The following is a 14,384-nucleotide window of genomic DNA, read 5'->3' as shown; positions in this document are numbered from 1 at the left end:
GACGAGGCCGGGATGTAGATGCCCTTTTATCTGTCCGGGAGGCCAGCCGAGCAAAGCCGGGCAACGACCTGCAGGGTCACACCCATTGCAGAAATAATATGTGCTTTCCATGCTCTTGTAGGCTGGACACAAAATTCTGCGCATGGCGTAATGACGATCTCAGCTGACTCTCCTTGACTTGACTTGCCTGTTGATGGGCCCTGTCTAGTCGTCTGGAGCAAGATTCTGCGGGTACTGCGTGGGAGTGGGATAAAAAGCATGTAAGTGGATAGGTGGATTTTGGCACCAGTTTGCAGCGGATGGAACCCCTAGAAAGACCATCGACAACCAACCGAAGAGGTACCCCGGGAAAAACTGTGCAAAGGTGAAAGCTCAAAAAATGGCTTTACTTTTGGCTGGGCAGGACCGTGGTTCGTGCAAAATCAAAGGCACGAAACATTCGGCCAAAGTGACGAGATGCACTTTAGATAGAGACAGGGCTGTTCTAATTGGTGCATGGCCTTAGTGTCATTTTATCTTCTAAAATCTGTAAGGGCGTTTGCGGAGCCTTAAAACATAACGTGAAGCTAGTGATGTAAACTGGATCTCACAACGAAAAAGATATGAACACGGAGAGAAAAAGCACAGGGACTAAGATTTAATTATTAACCAGACACAAATGTCGATACTAAACATCGTACACATGGAAAATAGGGAAGATGTTGAAGACGCTTCGACTGGTGAGAAGAAGAAGACAGGTAAACAGAAGTAACCAGGCAAACAGGCAACATTCACGTCTTATCTACAAAGGCCAGTTTATGCCTGAGTTTCGTTTCCTCTTCTTCTCTTTTTCTCTTTTTATTTTTTATTTTTCTTTCTTCTTTCCGCCACCTAGCCGTATTCTATTAGACAATGCTTCTAGTTTTGCGCCATCACTGCGTTGTGCTTTATTTACTTTGCGAGGCTTCCAGCACGCAAACTCGGGGAGCTCGCGGACAGAGTGGCGATCAGCCATTTGGCAGGGCAAAGGAGGGGAGGTTTTGATAAGCAGCCGAAAGTCCACGAGTGGCTGCGGGCCAGGCCAGCGATGTTGTGTCACTGCTCCTGCAAGGTTATCGCCACGTTACCTTGTGCGTGCTGTCTGTGTGCTGTATCTGTACGCCTCTCGCTTTTCGTCATTGCAATGCTAAATGTCGACGACACAGCACATGGAACACAACAACCAAGACAACCAAGACATCCAGGTCGACACCCCACCAACGACCCAAGCTTGGAAAATTGGCCTTGACAAGGTCTACTCGGCACACGATCTGGCGGGAAGACTGCTGGCCAGACCGCTCGACCCGCCTTTGCAACGGCCGAGTCAGTCTATTACCAGCCACCTGGAGCTACTATTGGCAAGGGCCATGCCTCTTCGTCCGCTTTTACGCAGCTACGCGGTTTAGCCACACCGTTAACACCTTCACCATCGTCACCCAGCAGTGTCTTGACAATGGCGTCTTTTGACGGCGTTCTTTGCACTTCGACATTGTGAAGGTCATGGCAACCAACAGCCTCTTATCTCCCTTTCCTCATTCCATGTTTCGATACCCGTTCGTCTTCTTCCGCCTTTGTACATTGATTGACAGGTCCCAGTCCCTTGGTACGGGCCCTCGAACAGGCAACGGAGACTGCTCTAGTCATACGAAGGAACGTCAACAAATTAAAGTCCAGTCGAGTCGTGCAGCGGGCCGAGAAGCAAATGGTCTGGGCCTGTCTATTGTCAACCTCTTCAATATCGAATGCAGTCGCGATGTTGGACCGGCTTTGGCCTCGTGATGCGTCGTGATGTGTCGTGACATGTATTCTCGAGTCTGATTATAGTCTTCCAACGGGCAAAATATACTACGGCTCCTCTTCCGGTAATTGTTAAACTCTTCACGACCACAGCGCCTTACACTTAGACCAAAGGCACTTCAATTTTCTTATCTACAGCCAGGGAGCCCCTTTGTCTTGACAATGCTGTAGTGAGATACATTTGCGAGTCCTCGTGAGACAAACGGAAGCTGGACAGGACACAGAATAAGTCGAATGGATGTGCTTTCAGCCAGACGCATCACACAGCCCCCGAAAACCAGTCAACGCCGTCCCGCGTGATTCGCGGAGTCCGGATGTATCAGGCATTTATTGAATCCCGGATCGGAATTGTACGTTCTTTCTTGCGCTGTCATGTTTTTCAACTTTGTTTCTATGTCTGTCGAGAGTGCTCTTCCGTTCTCTTTCTCACGGCACAGACTCCAGCTCACCGATCTTGTGCGATATTGCGTGACGGGACTTTCGTGATCGCCCGCGCCGCTGACGCAACTAAATTACTGCCCGCAACTGCCCTACCAACAGTGCCCCAGTCCACCCCATAGTGGCACTCGCGATCCATTTAGCCCAATCCCCTGCCAATTAGAACTCCATCAGCGGCCCATGTCGCCAACGATGCTACACTGACATCGGTCATGCCTCTTGGGCATCAGCCCCGGGGTGTCTAGAACCCAGAAAACGACTTGTTTACGGGGTCCGTTCGGATCTTGGATTCGGTGCTTCTAACAACCCCCACGCGGCAACACTAACACCAATAACAGCACAAACAAAGCCAGGCTAGCCAACGAGATAAATTATGTCATTTGGTACGGAATGGCAAAATAGTACAGAGGAAAACCTCTTGTGTATTGACCATATGGGCCTTGATACTACATCGTAAAAATGCAGTGCCTTTAGTACAACTATCAAATAAGAGAGACAAGGAGAAAATACTGAGAAAGTTGAAGAATCAAGTCAAACATTAAAACGTATAACAAAATATTGAAATGATGGATAACAATATGTCAAAAGCCGACGCCTTTCGATCTGCTCACCGCACAAAACATAAACTTGACGTATTCAACCATGCTGTTGCCTCTTATATGATGAATTTGCATAGGCACCACAGACTACAATTCATTCACATGTGCCAGTAGCCAATGTGCAGTATTGTTCGTCTTGGGGCTTTTTCTGCAGTGACGTGATCACGACACGTCGACCCCGGATTTCACGACTGGCACCGACCAGACCTGCAACTTGACATGACCGATGTTAACAAGACGACTGCCATTGGTGAGAATGGCATTTCCCGTTTCATCCGCCTTTGGCAATGACGATGGATCTCTCCTCCGACATGCCATAGCTCAAGGGCCGGGTATTGTCTCAATACATACACTTTGGATCAATCGGCCCTCTTTGCGTTCCTACTGTTGACGATCTCCCTCACAAACTCTCAAAATCTCGCTCGTTTTCTTCTTATCCAACCAATTTCTCCCTCTCCCGTCCCCTCGCGGCCATTGCCCCTCCATCTTCATGAAAAGGTGTCATCCGCGCTTGCTTCCATCAATATGACACCAAATGGAGGGGTCACGCAACTGGCTGCAGAAGGCGTGTTGCAGAAGACGAAGACGCATCGGTGCCTTGTATGACTGTACGCGTTGCAGCCTATTGTCGGAGATCGGAACGATGCTCGTGTTGGTGGGATGAACACATCAAATGGCGTCGTGTGTACCTCGCTGCCTCCAAGTCTCCCTTTGGATGTAGATATAAAGTAGACGCAAAGGCATCTATCTTGACTTTTATATTCTGCTTTTCGTCTCTCATTCTTCATCCACCTTCGTCAACGTCCGACAGATAGCCTTGACGTCCCTTTAATATCCCATCCTACCATACACACTTTATCCATCATGGCTCCCGGCGCTGTCGAGAACCTTCCCGTTGCCGCGACGCCCGTTGATGTGGCCAAGGAGGTGGCCACGTCCGAAGTTGTTCCTGTGACTGAGGAGGTTTCGGCTCCTGCTGAAGCTCCCACTGAGGCTCCCGTAGAGGCGCCGGCTGCTGGGGTCGCTCCGGCCGAGGCTACTCCTATTGAGGCCGCGCCTGCAGTTGATGCTGCTGCTCTTGCCACCACTACGGCCCCCGCCACGGATACGGCTCCTGCCGAGACTGCCTCTGCCGAAGCTGCTCCTGCCGAGACTACTCCTGCCGAGACTGCTCCTGCCGAGACTGCTCCTGCCGAGACCGCTACCGAGGAGGCACCCGCTCCTGCCGCTGCTTCCACACCCGTGTGGACCCACCGCGAGCCCCTCAAGCTCTCTGGCGCTCTCGACGAGTTCAAATCCATTGATCTTACACCCACCATTGGCACCGAGTTCCCCGAGGCCAACCTCGTCGACTGGCTCAAGAGCCCCAACGCCGACGCCCTCCTGCGCGACCTTGCCATCACCATCTCCCAGCGCGGCGTCGTCTTCTTCCGCAACCAGTCCAATCTCACCAACGACCTGCAAAAGGATGTCATCCTGCGCCTCGGCGCGCTCACCGGCCGCCCGGCCACGTCGTCGCTGCACATCCACCCCCTCCTCAACTCGGAGCGCGACCTCGGTGGCGAGGACCCGCAGATCAGCACTATCAGCTCCGTCCAGCAGGAGCAGTACTACCGCGACGCCCCCGGTAAGGCTTCCTTAAGCCCCAAGAAGCAGACGCGCGGATCCTGGCACAGCGACATTGCGTTCGAGCCCGTGCCGGCCGACTACACCTCGCTGCGCCTGGTCCAGCTGCCCAAGACCGGCGGCGACACCCTCTGGGCCTCGGGCTACGACATCTACGACTCCATCAGCAAGCCCTACCAGCAGTTCCTAGAGACGCTGAGCGTCACCTTCCAACAACCCCTCTTTGGCCAGATCGCCGACCGCTCCGGCTTCAAGCTGTACGACAAGCCCCGCGGTGCCCCCGAGAACGTCGGCTCCGAGCTCAAGGCCGTGCACCCTGTTGTGCGCACCAACCCGGTGACGGGCTGGAAGAGCATCTTCCCCGTGGGCGGCCACGTCAGTCACATCAACGGCGTCACCGAGGAAGAAAGCAAGTCGCTGCTGGCCTGGTTCTTGGACCTGGTCTACAAGAACCACGACCTGCAGGTCCGCTTCAAGTGGCAAAATGAAAACGACCTGGCCATTTGGGACAACCGCAGCGTCTTCCACACGGCCACCTTTGACATCCGCGGCCAGGGTGACCGCTTTGGCAACCGCGCTGTCGGCCTGGGCGAGCGGCCCTACTACGACCCCCAAAGCACGTCGCGCCGTGAGGAGCTGGGCATCGAGCACGGCCGCAGATAAGAGATAAGCGGGTGTCTCACTCTCTCTCTTTCTCGCTCTCTCTCCTGATTACAAAGTATATTTTACGCTAGCACCACTCATGAAATGAAGTCGTTGAAACTGTAAACATCAAAGAGTTGCTTTGTTTGTCCTATCTTTCTATTTTTGAAACGATGCAGTCTCGGTTACTCGTAAATTAATCCGAAATCTGCCCGGATATACCAACCGCGAGGCCAGAACAGCGGCCGATCCCTGGATCCAAAAGCACGGGTTGGGAGGGACCATAAATAGCGCCGTGTTTATTGTCTGCGTGACATAACGATTTGTGCAAAAAGAATAGCATGAAAACTACAACCTAGCTAAAGATGGTGTCTTCGCTAAAATGGTAAAACTAACAACAAGGCTGATATCTGCTTGTTTGTTTATGTCTTCTTGCAAATTGGTACTATCCGGACATTGCTCACCCTATGCATCAACCGTCCCGTCCCATTCATTAGGTAGAGCCAATGTCTCAAATGGACCTCCCTCTTATTGACGCACCCATTTACACAAAATCCGTAGAAAATAATTTAAGCGAGAATACTGTGCCAGTCAGGTTGATACAATAGACTACAAAGAGAACCATATGTATCTGCGAACCCGGACACGCGGCCTGGGACAACGGAAAGTACGCAGATGTGCCATATTGCGAGAACCATTGGCTCGTCCACACCCGCGGGACATTTCTTGAAGCAGCCGTTTCTGACTATCTTATTCGCCGGCCGCAGACAACTTTCCAACCTTCAGCGGGTGCTTTATTGTTTTCCATGCCGAGACACCTTCTCATTTATCACATCATATCGAACCATCACTACTTTGTCCCGCAAGCATAGCCGAAGTAACTGTCTCGAGAATCTTGGCCCCAACCCTGGATTCGGTTAGTCCTGGGTTTAGGCACATCGTACTTTTAAGCCGACATCCAGGTTCTACTTGCTCCCAGTAAATTAACCATGCCTGCCATGTTGGCCTCTAAATTCGCCCTTGTTAGTTTCCGGGTCCTTGAATATGTGTTGACGTGGTGATCATGATCATACGGGTGATAGATGGGGCAAACTTTCGACAGCAAACGAGCTTGTCAAGTCAAATTGAAATGAGTACCAACAAGTGTAGGCTGCGGTTAACAAAAACGACTAGGGAAGATCACCAGTGTCAGATTATTCGTAACCACTGCCATCTGGCAGATTGTCATCAGACGGGTTCTTCCGTAGACATACAATGTCTATGGAAACCCCCTGAGATAAACATTGTAAGCCAATAAGGCGATCAGGATGGTGGCACAGGTCCCGGACACGGGCGGTAGAGGCAAGGTAGGAAGTCCGACGACAATAGGAGTTGCCCGCTCTCATGGTATTAATTACACTTGGATTGTCCTGCGTCACCGACTCGGCCAGAACGTCCTCTGTGCCGATACAAACATGCATCGTGACATGTTGGAACGTATGCATTTCCGAGTACATTGTCATCAGTCCGTGGCTCTAAAAATACACCGACAGTATCAGGGCTCCATGGAAAAGAGAAGAAAAGGTCTAAAGAGTAGCAGAAATGAGTAGTAAGAAGGGCAGGGCGGAGCCAGAATCGACGTCTGGACGGCTCCAAGTGAGCCAGGCTCCCAGTGAGCCAAAATGGGCCGGCAAGGTTTTGTCAACCAGGTGCATGTCTCTCGTCCGGTTCCTGGTGGCAATTAGATGATAAGATCCATCCTATATATCTATCCACCATCCGTCCCTTGTCTCTCATAAATGGATGCGTTACTTCCATCGTGGTAAGTAAGGTCTTTTCCTAAACAAGCAACAATATGTTTACGCCTTCGAAACTTGTTGTCCTTGGCTGTACGCTCCTTCCAGTCGTGTCTGCCATCTCCGGAAAGACGTTCACAGGATGGGATTGGTATGACACCCCCGAATTATACTAGGCAGCACAGACAGTCACCAGTGGCTAACTCCTTTAGCTGCAAACCTGCTTGTGCTTGGACGGCCAGCGTTCCGAAAGGAACCTCTGGCACCGCCCATGTCTGTGACATCAACAACAACCTTCTCACCAACGGGCCACAGGCCAAGTCCGGTTGCGACAGCGGCGGCACGGGTTACCTCTGTGACTCCTATTTGCCCGTCCCCGTCTCCGACACACTTTCGTACGGCTTCGCCGTCATGATGTCCAGCGGGGACTGCTGCAAGTGCTACCAGCTCACATGGACGTCCGGCCAGGCCGCCGGCAAGCAAATGATTGTGCAGGCCATCAACGTCGGCGCGCCGAGCGGGTCCGTGGGCAACAACGACATTGTGGTGCTGACGCCCGGCGGCGGCGTGGGGCCGAACACGGCCGGCTGCCGCAACCAGTACGGCACGAGTTGGGGCCAGCAGAACGGCGGCGTCAGCGACCGCGCGGCCTGTGCCAGTCTGCCCAACAATCTGCAAGGCGGCTGCTACTGGCGGTTCAACTGGGCCAAAGGCGACCTCAACGGCTGGAACGTCGACTACAAACAGGTGTCGTGCCCAGGTCGGTTGACATCGATCTCGGGCTGCTCGGGGTAAAGACAAGCAGTGGACGATAGATCGGTTTGTCTCTGGTGGCTGACGTCAATTTAGTTTGATCTTGCTGTTTGTTCGTGCACTGTTGATTGTGGTTTTTATTTTATTTTTATTTTCATGTTTATTTTTCCTTCTACTTTTATATTTACTCCAATTTTATTTATATTTATATTCGTTTCATTGTTAACGCAAAACAGTGGCACCTTAATTATGCAGAAGCATTTTCATTCCTTTATTTTGCCATGCGCTTTTGCAGGTTCTGTCATTCAGGTCCACGTACCAATTTTGTTTCATCTTGTATTTTTTTTTTTAAAAAAAAAAACTCATTCCCCCAGTAGTTCAACAATGCAATCCCCGCGATCCTTCACGACAGACGCCTGGCTGTCCAAAGTCCACTTTGCAAAGCACTGCCCCGCTGACTTCTTTCTAGGTGCATTTGGAGGGCCGATACAGCCTCGCAAATGAGAGGCTGAATGCGGCTCATGAGCGCACCCTGGGCCGGTGGAGCCTATTAGCTCATGGTGCAGATTTGGTGCAACTGCGAGACGGCAGACTCAGGCAGGAGCGAAGCAAGTAAGAGAAGTCGCGACCCGGCATTCAAACAGAACCAGGAAGGAGCAAGAGGGCAACGGCTGCACCGGCAATAATTTACGACTGCCCCCCCTTTCTACCGACCGAAACTCAAGACCCATCATCATCTGCTGCCCAGTCTTAACCAGTACTTGGACAACCGCCACTATGCGTCTCATCGAGACGTCCACGCTCGAGATGGAGGAGTTCTCCCCGCCAAAGATCCCGCCCTACTCGATCCTATCGCACACATGGGGCGCTGAGGAGGTGTCGCTGGTCGACTTCATGGCCGTCAGTTCGGCCTCAGCCAAAACCAAGTCCTCCCGGCGCGGCTTCAAGAAGATTGTGCGCGCCGCCCAGCTGGCCCGCACGCTCAAGCACAAGTACATCTGGATCGACACTTGCTGCATCGACAAGTCGAGCAGCGCCGACCTGACTGAGTCCATCAACTCCATGTACCAGTGGTACCGCGATTCGGAGGTCTGCCTCGCCTGGCTGGACGACCTGCCTGGCGACAGACCCGACAGGGACATGGCACATTGCCGCTGGTTCACGCGCGGCTGGACCCTGCAAGAGCTCGTTGCGCCGCGCCGCCTTGAGTTTTATGACGCAGACTGGTCCTTCCGGGGCACCAGAACAGCGCACGTCGACCGCATCTTCAAGCGCACCAACATCCCGCAGCGGATCCTGCTGGGCCAGGCGCACCCCACCGGCTACTCTCTTGCACGCCGCATGTCGTGGGCGGCGACACGCGAGACGACGCGTATTGAGGACACGGCATACTGTCTGCTGGGTATCTGTGACATCAACATGCCACTGGCATACGGCGAGGGCGCCAAGGCCTTCCGCCGCTTGCAAGAGGAGATTGTCAAGAAAAACAGCGATCTGACCATCTTTGCGTGGCGCTCGCCGCTGGCCACGGTGCCGGCCATCCAAGTTAGCCAAGACGAGGGCACCCGTCCGCATCGATCCGCGGTCAAGCCCGTGCCGGTCACCGTTGAATCCACCGCCGTGTTCCATCCAAAAGACGCGCCCGGCGTCGCCTCGCCGGCTCACTCGCGCGTCACCTCACCGGCCCTCCCCAACCCCATCGAGACAAAGCGTCGTTCGGTCTCCCCGTCTCCCTCGCCCTCGAAAGGATCGAGAGCCTCCACACCTGTATCGACCCCACTGTCCACCCCGACTTCGGCACCTCTTGGGAAAGTCCTCTCGAGTCCGAACACCTCGGCTGTGTCCGTGGCAGCGTCCTCGACCGTGGCGGATGGCGCAACCAACCAGCGGCGCGGCCGGCCTGAACTGTGCCTCTTTGCACCCTCACCAGCACCGTTTGCGGAATATGCGAGCTTGCATCCCTTTGCCGACGATTTTGAAAACTTTTCAGTGACAAACCGTGGTCTGTTCGTGTCTGGGTCGGTGTATTTGCGACTCGTGACCAAACAAGCCGTCCCCGGCCAGTCACCGGCTACAAACCATTATTTGTTGCTGCTTGGAAGCCAATTCGGCAACTTCGTCGGCATGTACCTGATCAAGGTCGGGCCAAACATCTTTCAGCGCGACTGGGAGGCCGACATGGCCGTCTTGAAGCAGGACGATGTGCAATTCCTGCGAGGCTTTCTCGTAACGGACTGGTATATCCTGATCGACAAGCGGTCCGCTAACACGATCACGGCAGAGACATTCCGCCAGTCGTCCATTCATGTTCCACTCATGGGGCACGGCAACGAGTACGTTATCGTCAAGGAAACAGCGCCGACGCACTTGTGGGATGTGCAGGACCGCCTATTTGTGAGGCCCAAAGCATATGCGTGGACACGCTACGACATGGTCTTGGCCATCAAGTGTTCCGCCACGCTGCGCAACATCCACATCAAGGTTCCCGACACACCCGACGCCATTCCGATAACGAGGCGCATCAGCTTTGTCGTGCTCTGCCAGTACCGCCACCACCAACGCGACCCGGAGTTTGTCGTCTTTTTGGAAGAAGACTACCCGCGGGAGACGGAGATGATCATGGTGCGGCGGGCACCCAACAACAGCTTCATGTGGCCCGACCTGGACGTCCTCTGCCCCCACCTGACGAAGCTGCCGGACTATGTCATGGTTGATGTCGGCGAGCGCAATGCGCGCACGGGCAAGTGGCGCAGCTGCTGGTACCGCATATCGACAGTGCTCAAGAAAGAGAAGGTCGACCTGGAATACACGGTGCCGGAGCTTTTCAGCTTGTACTTTGACGTCACGCTGGCTGAAAACTACAATCCCGCCGAGGCCAAGGACAAGGAGAACCAGGGCAAGCAGGATAGGCAGAACAAGGACGAGAAGAAGACGATTCCCACGGACATGAAGAAACCCAGTTAGAAGTGCATATATTGGCAAGAGACACTGGCGTACGCTGGCATTATTCAAAATTGCTTTTGATTATTGGTTCGACGCATCCGAAAGACAACCGAGTCAAAAGTGAAAGAAGTGCAAAGAGCGAAGCTACACAAGCGAGTGAGTGTATCTGGTATCCTGTTGTTCCGTCCAAATCCATGTAACTGATGTGATTTTCAGTACCGCGTTAACCCAAGAGAAAGACTGATGAGGCGAAAGTAAACAAGATGAAAGAAAGAAAAGAAAGAAAAAGCATAACAGACGACGAACTCCCAAGACTCCCATTGCCCATTTATTCCTTTCGTGACGCGGCCATGCCATTTAGCCTACTCGGCATGCCCAATCCGTGGTTGCCCACCACCACGAGAGTACTGTGCATATATCGGCGACACGGGTGCGATGGGCTCTGCCGGCTCTGCGGGCTGCGTCGACTGCCGCGCGGCATTGTCCGTTCGTTCTTCCTGCACGGTCGTGTCTGTCGTGACAACCACATACTCGGGGGCCACTGCACTCATCCGCGACCGTCCGCCAAAGGGACTCTTGGTTGCCGTGGCGGTGGAGCTGGCGGCCTTGGTGGTCTTGAAGGAGGCAAAGGCAGACGCCTTGGACGGCACTTGTGTGGGGACGTACTGGGTCTGGGACGGCGCCAGCTTGGGCATGGCCTGCGGCGGCTCCGAGTTGTTGGTCGCCGGTCGCGACAGGTGGCCGCTTTCGCTGTCGGTGCCGTTGCCGCCATTCTTGTTGTCGTTGCCACTGAGGATGCGCGTCTGTGACTCCGTCGAGTCGCGCACCTTGGACGCACTGCGGCTCCCAGCGCCGGCGCCGCCGTTGCTGCTGCCGTTGCCACCGCCAACGCCGCCGCTCATGACGGCCACGGCGGCCGCCTTGGCTTTGCCGTACGTCGAATGGCCGCCCGTCGTGTCGCGGCTGCGCTGCAGGTTCGACGCGTTGGGGGACGTGGTGGTGAGCACAAAGGTGCCGCCGCCGCCGTAGCCCGTGTTGAGGGCGCTCATAAACGGCTTGAGGCAGGGCATGGTGGTGGCGATGACGGCGTAGGCGAGCTCGGTCTGGGTGCAGACGTAGGCCAGGATGCCGTGCAGGGACTCGTCGTTGCTGTAGAGGGACTGGCGCAGGTAGTAGAGGCGGACGGCGGCGGCGAGGATGACGGGCAGGCGGAGGCCGTAGGCGACGACGACGACCGACTTTTTGCTCCACGGCAGCTGCAGGTCGCGGACGAGCCAGACACCGCCGATAAAGAGGGCGATTTCGACGAGGACGTCCATGACGGTGACGGCAGCCCAGCGGGCGTACTGGTGGTGGTTAGTGACAACAAGTCCGAGCGACGCGAGGACACAAAAGACAAAAGACAAACGAGGGCCAAGTACGTACCGTGGTCGCAGAACAGCCGGGGACCGCGTCGTTCCAGGGCTGGCTGAGGTCGCAGCGGATGGCGACGACAAAAATGGAGACGACAAAGTAGACGGCCGAGGCGACGAGCAGGATGCGTGCCATGACGCTGTGCGACGGGTCGCGGGAGAGGCGCATCAGCAGCAGGGCAATGGAGCTCTTGGTCAGCCACATGCCGACGAGAAAGAAAATGTCGCTAATGTACAGGTCGCGCTGCCAGGCGAGGATGGCGTCGGACGTGAGGTCGGCAACGACTTTGCCAAAGCCGTTGGAAATGGCCAAGAAGACCAAGACGCCTTGTATCAGGGCGACGACCATACTCAGAAAGGCGGCGTAGTCGTCCTTGCCAAAGGCAGCGCGGCACTCGATGCGGACATAGGTGCGGATGAGCAGCGAGATGACGCCAAAGACCAGACCGAGACTGGCCGCGATGGCGAGGATGCCGCCCTGGTCGGTGTCGGTGACGGCCTTGAGCGGCGGCAAGACGGTTGAGTTGTCGGCCATGGTCTTGATCGATTGTGTTTTGAGTCGGGTATTGCAAGTCGAGATGTCAACGACCAGACATAAACACAAGAGACGAGAGAACAGGAGATCGACCAGGGATCAACACAGGCGGGCGGAGAGATATGAAGAAGGACGAGAGTCGGGGGTGCGAGTTGTTATAAAGATCAAGAGAATGTCACGAGGAGGACAGAGGCGGGCGATGAAAAGTATGTCCGAAGATAAACGAGAGTGCGTTTGCTCAAGGGAGAGATAAAAAAGAGACGGCAAACCGCACGGCAGGGTCGATCAACGAAGAGGAAAAAGCCCAAACCGACGAGAGGATGTGATGTATGTATGTATCGCCTGCATGGAAAATGGAAGAAAGAAGCTCTTGGACGTATTGAAATCGGGGTGGACACTGGGAGAGCTCTGATGGGGCACAAAGCAAAAAGAAATGGCATGAAAAACGAAGGAAGAGTGGAAATAAGATAGAGGCACGGCTATAGCCAGATCTATTACTTCCCCGTTCAGCGTCCTGCGAGTTGTTGCTCTCCCGTCTGTAGTGATCGTCGGAATGGATCCAGGCGAGAGACAAAGGAAGCGGGAAGAGACGACGGGGAGGCCTGTGAAGGAAGAAGGAAAAAGATTGACAGGTTGACAGACTGACGGTTCGACCGGCTAGCCGTGTAAGATGTGACCAACACGAGGACGTTAGACTCGACGACCGACGATCTCGACGGGTTGTATATAGTGGATGACAAGAGGAAAGTAGAACGGAAGAGACAGAGAGCAATAGAGTAAAAGGGAAGGCCAAGAACAGAACGCCAAGAGATATCTAGACGGCTCGCTGGTCGACATGAGACATGCAGAAGCTGGCACTCATTCGACTCTCGGTGATGGTCTGGACGATAACTCCGACAACCGTGTAAGGTACAAAAATCAAAGGAGGTGTGGTGTACTTCGGAACTAGGCCCAGGGATCCGTCGCGAAAGAGGCAGAGGGCTGTGGGCTGTGACGCCTCTTACAAGAAGAGAGAGCGTCGGTCGCAAGGGGCCAGGCACAAGAAGCCACAGACAAGGGGTGAGATGAATGGGTGGCACAGTGGCCAATTTCTACCGCAAAAGGCCTCTCGAAAGGGGCTGCTGGATGTGATGGAAGAGCAAAACAAGAACACGGCGAATTTCCCAGTATGGTTTACGGAGGACGGGGTTTTCCAGCCCCAACAAAGCGAAGGTGCGTGCTAAGCGTCGATCATGGCTCCCAGACAAACCAAAATAACAAAGAAAAACAAGTCGAGAGCATCCCTGGCTCTGGGTGAGGTGAGATGTTGAGCTGAAAGCGATTATATGGCAATAGAAGTATGGACGTGACGAAAAAAAATCCACACCTAGAAAGCGGATGATCTGCACTCAGATCACATTGCTTCGTCGCTGAATGGCTGCGTTAGGTACAAAACTATGGTGCTCTCAGAAAAGCATGAACACAATAGCATAATCAAGACAAACTACAGCTGCGGAGAGACACGGAGAGACAGACAGAAGTGGCAAGTTTTGGGGTAGATCACATCACGAGTGACATGTCGCACTGCTTTGTGGGAGAAGGAGCGTAAAGAGGCAAAGGGGAAATCAATAAGAGGAGGTGACAAGAAAGAGAGAAATACAAAGATACCAATGTAAGGGGTAGCCGAAGCAGCGCATGGCCCACGAGGGTGTACAAGGTACGGGACGTAGAAAAACAAAGTACAAATGAAAGCAGACACGGCGCAATGGTAGAAAAACTGATTTGTCTGTGGGCAACTGCAGGGAGATTGGAAAGACGAGCCAACGCCACGGCCAAGTAAGTGAGACACGAGAGCCAGAAAGTAGAA

The 14,384-nt window shown here is 54.0% G+C and overlaps 5 protein-coding genes across 5 annotated transcripts; 4 read left to right on the top strand and 1 right to left on the bottom strand.

Moving 5' to 3' along the window:
* Positions 1 to 1,169: 1,169 nt before the first annotated feature.
* SPSK_08198 (uncharacterized protein) lies at positions 1,170 to 1,424 on the top strand (the record flags this gene model as incomplete). The annotated part of the gene is made up of 1 exon (XM_016734836.1): positions 1,170 to 1,424. The coding sequence occupies one exon, from the start codon at positions 1,170 to 1,172 to the stop codon at positions 1,422 to 1,424; it is 255 nt and encodes an 84-aa protein (XP_016590980.1).
* Positions 1,425 to 3,716: 2,292 nt separating this feature from the next.
* Positions 3,717 to 5,141, top strand: SPSK_07508 (uncharacterized protein; the record flags this gene model as incomplete). The annotated part of the gene is made up of 1 exon (XM_016734170.1): positions 3,717 to 5,141. One exon carries the CDS (start codon positions 3,717 to 3,719, stop codon positions 5,139 to 5,141), a length of 1,425 nt encoding a protein of 474 aa, XP_016590979.1.
* A 1,813-nt stretch (positions 5,142 to 6,954) lies between these two features.
* Positions 6,955 to 7,690, top strand: SPSK_07933 (glycoside hydrolase family 45 protein; the record flags this gene model as incomplete). The annotated part of the gene is made up of 2 exons (XM_016734586.1): positions 6,955 to 7,046; positions 7,108 to 7,690. 2 exons carry the CDS (start codon positions 6,955 to 6,957, stop codon positions 7,688 to 7,690), a joined length of 675 nt encoding a protein of 224 aa, XP_016590978.1.
* Positions 7,691 to 8,425: 735 nt separating this feature from the next.
* Positions 8,426 to 10,612, top strand: SPSK_07151 (uncharacterized protein; the record flags this gene model as incomplete). Its single annotated transcript, XM_016733818.1, has 1 exon — positions 8,426 to 10,612. One exon carries the CDS (start codon positions 8,426 to 8,428, stop codon positions 10,610 to 10,612), a length of 2,187 nt encoding a protein of 728 aa, XP_016590977.1.
* A 341-nt stretch (positions 10,613 to 10,953) lies between these two features.
* On the bottom strand, positions 10,954 to 12,538 carry SPSK_07423 (uncharacterized protein; the record flags this gene model as incomplete). The annotated part of the gene is made up of 2 exons (XM_016734086.1): positions 10,954 to 11,937; positions 12,017 to 12,538. The coding sequence occupies 2 exons, from the start codon at positions 12,536 to 12,538 to the stop codon at positions 10,954 to 10,956; spliced, it is 1,506 nt and encodes a 501-aa protein (XP_016590976.1).
* Positions 12,539 to 14,384: the final 1,846 nt, after the last annotated feature.

This window comes from Sporothrix schenckii, assembly GCF_000961545.1.
Source record: "Sporothrix schenckii 1099-18 chromosome Unknown Cont41, whole genome shotgun sequence".
NCBI classification, from domain to species: Eukaryota; Fungi; Ascomycota; class Sordariomycetes; order Ophiostomatales; family Ophiostomataceae; genus Sporothrix; species Sporothrix schenckii.
The sequence above is the reverse complement of the archived record's forward strand: the minus strand, read 5'-3'. Positions and strand labels throughout refer to the sequence as shown.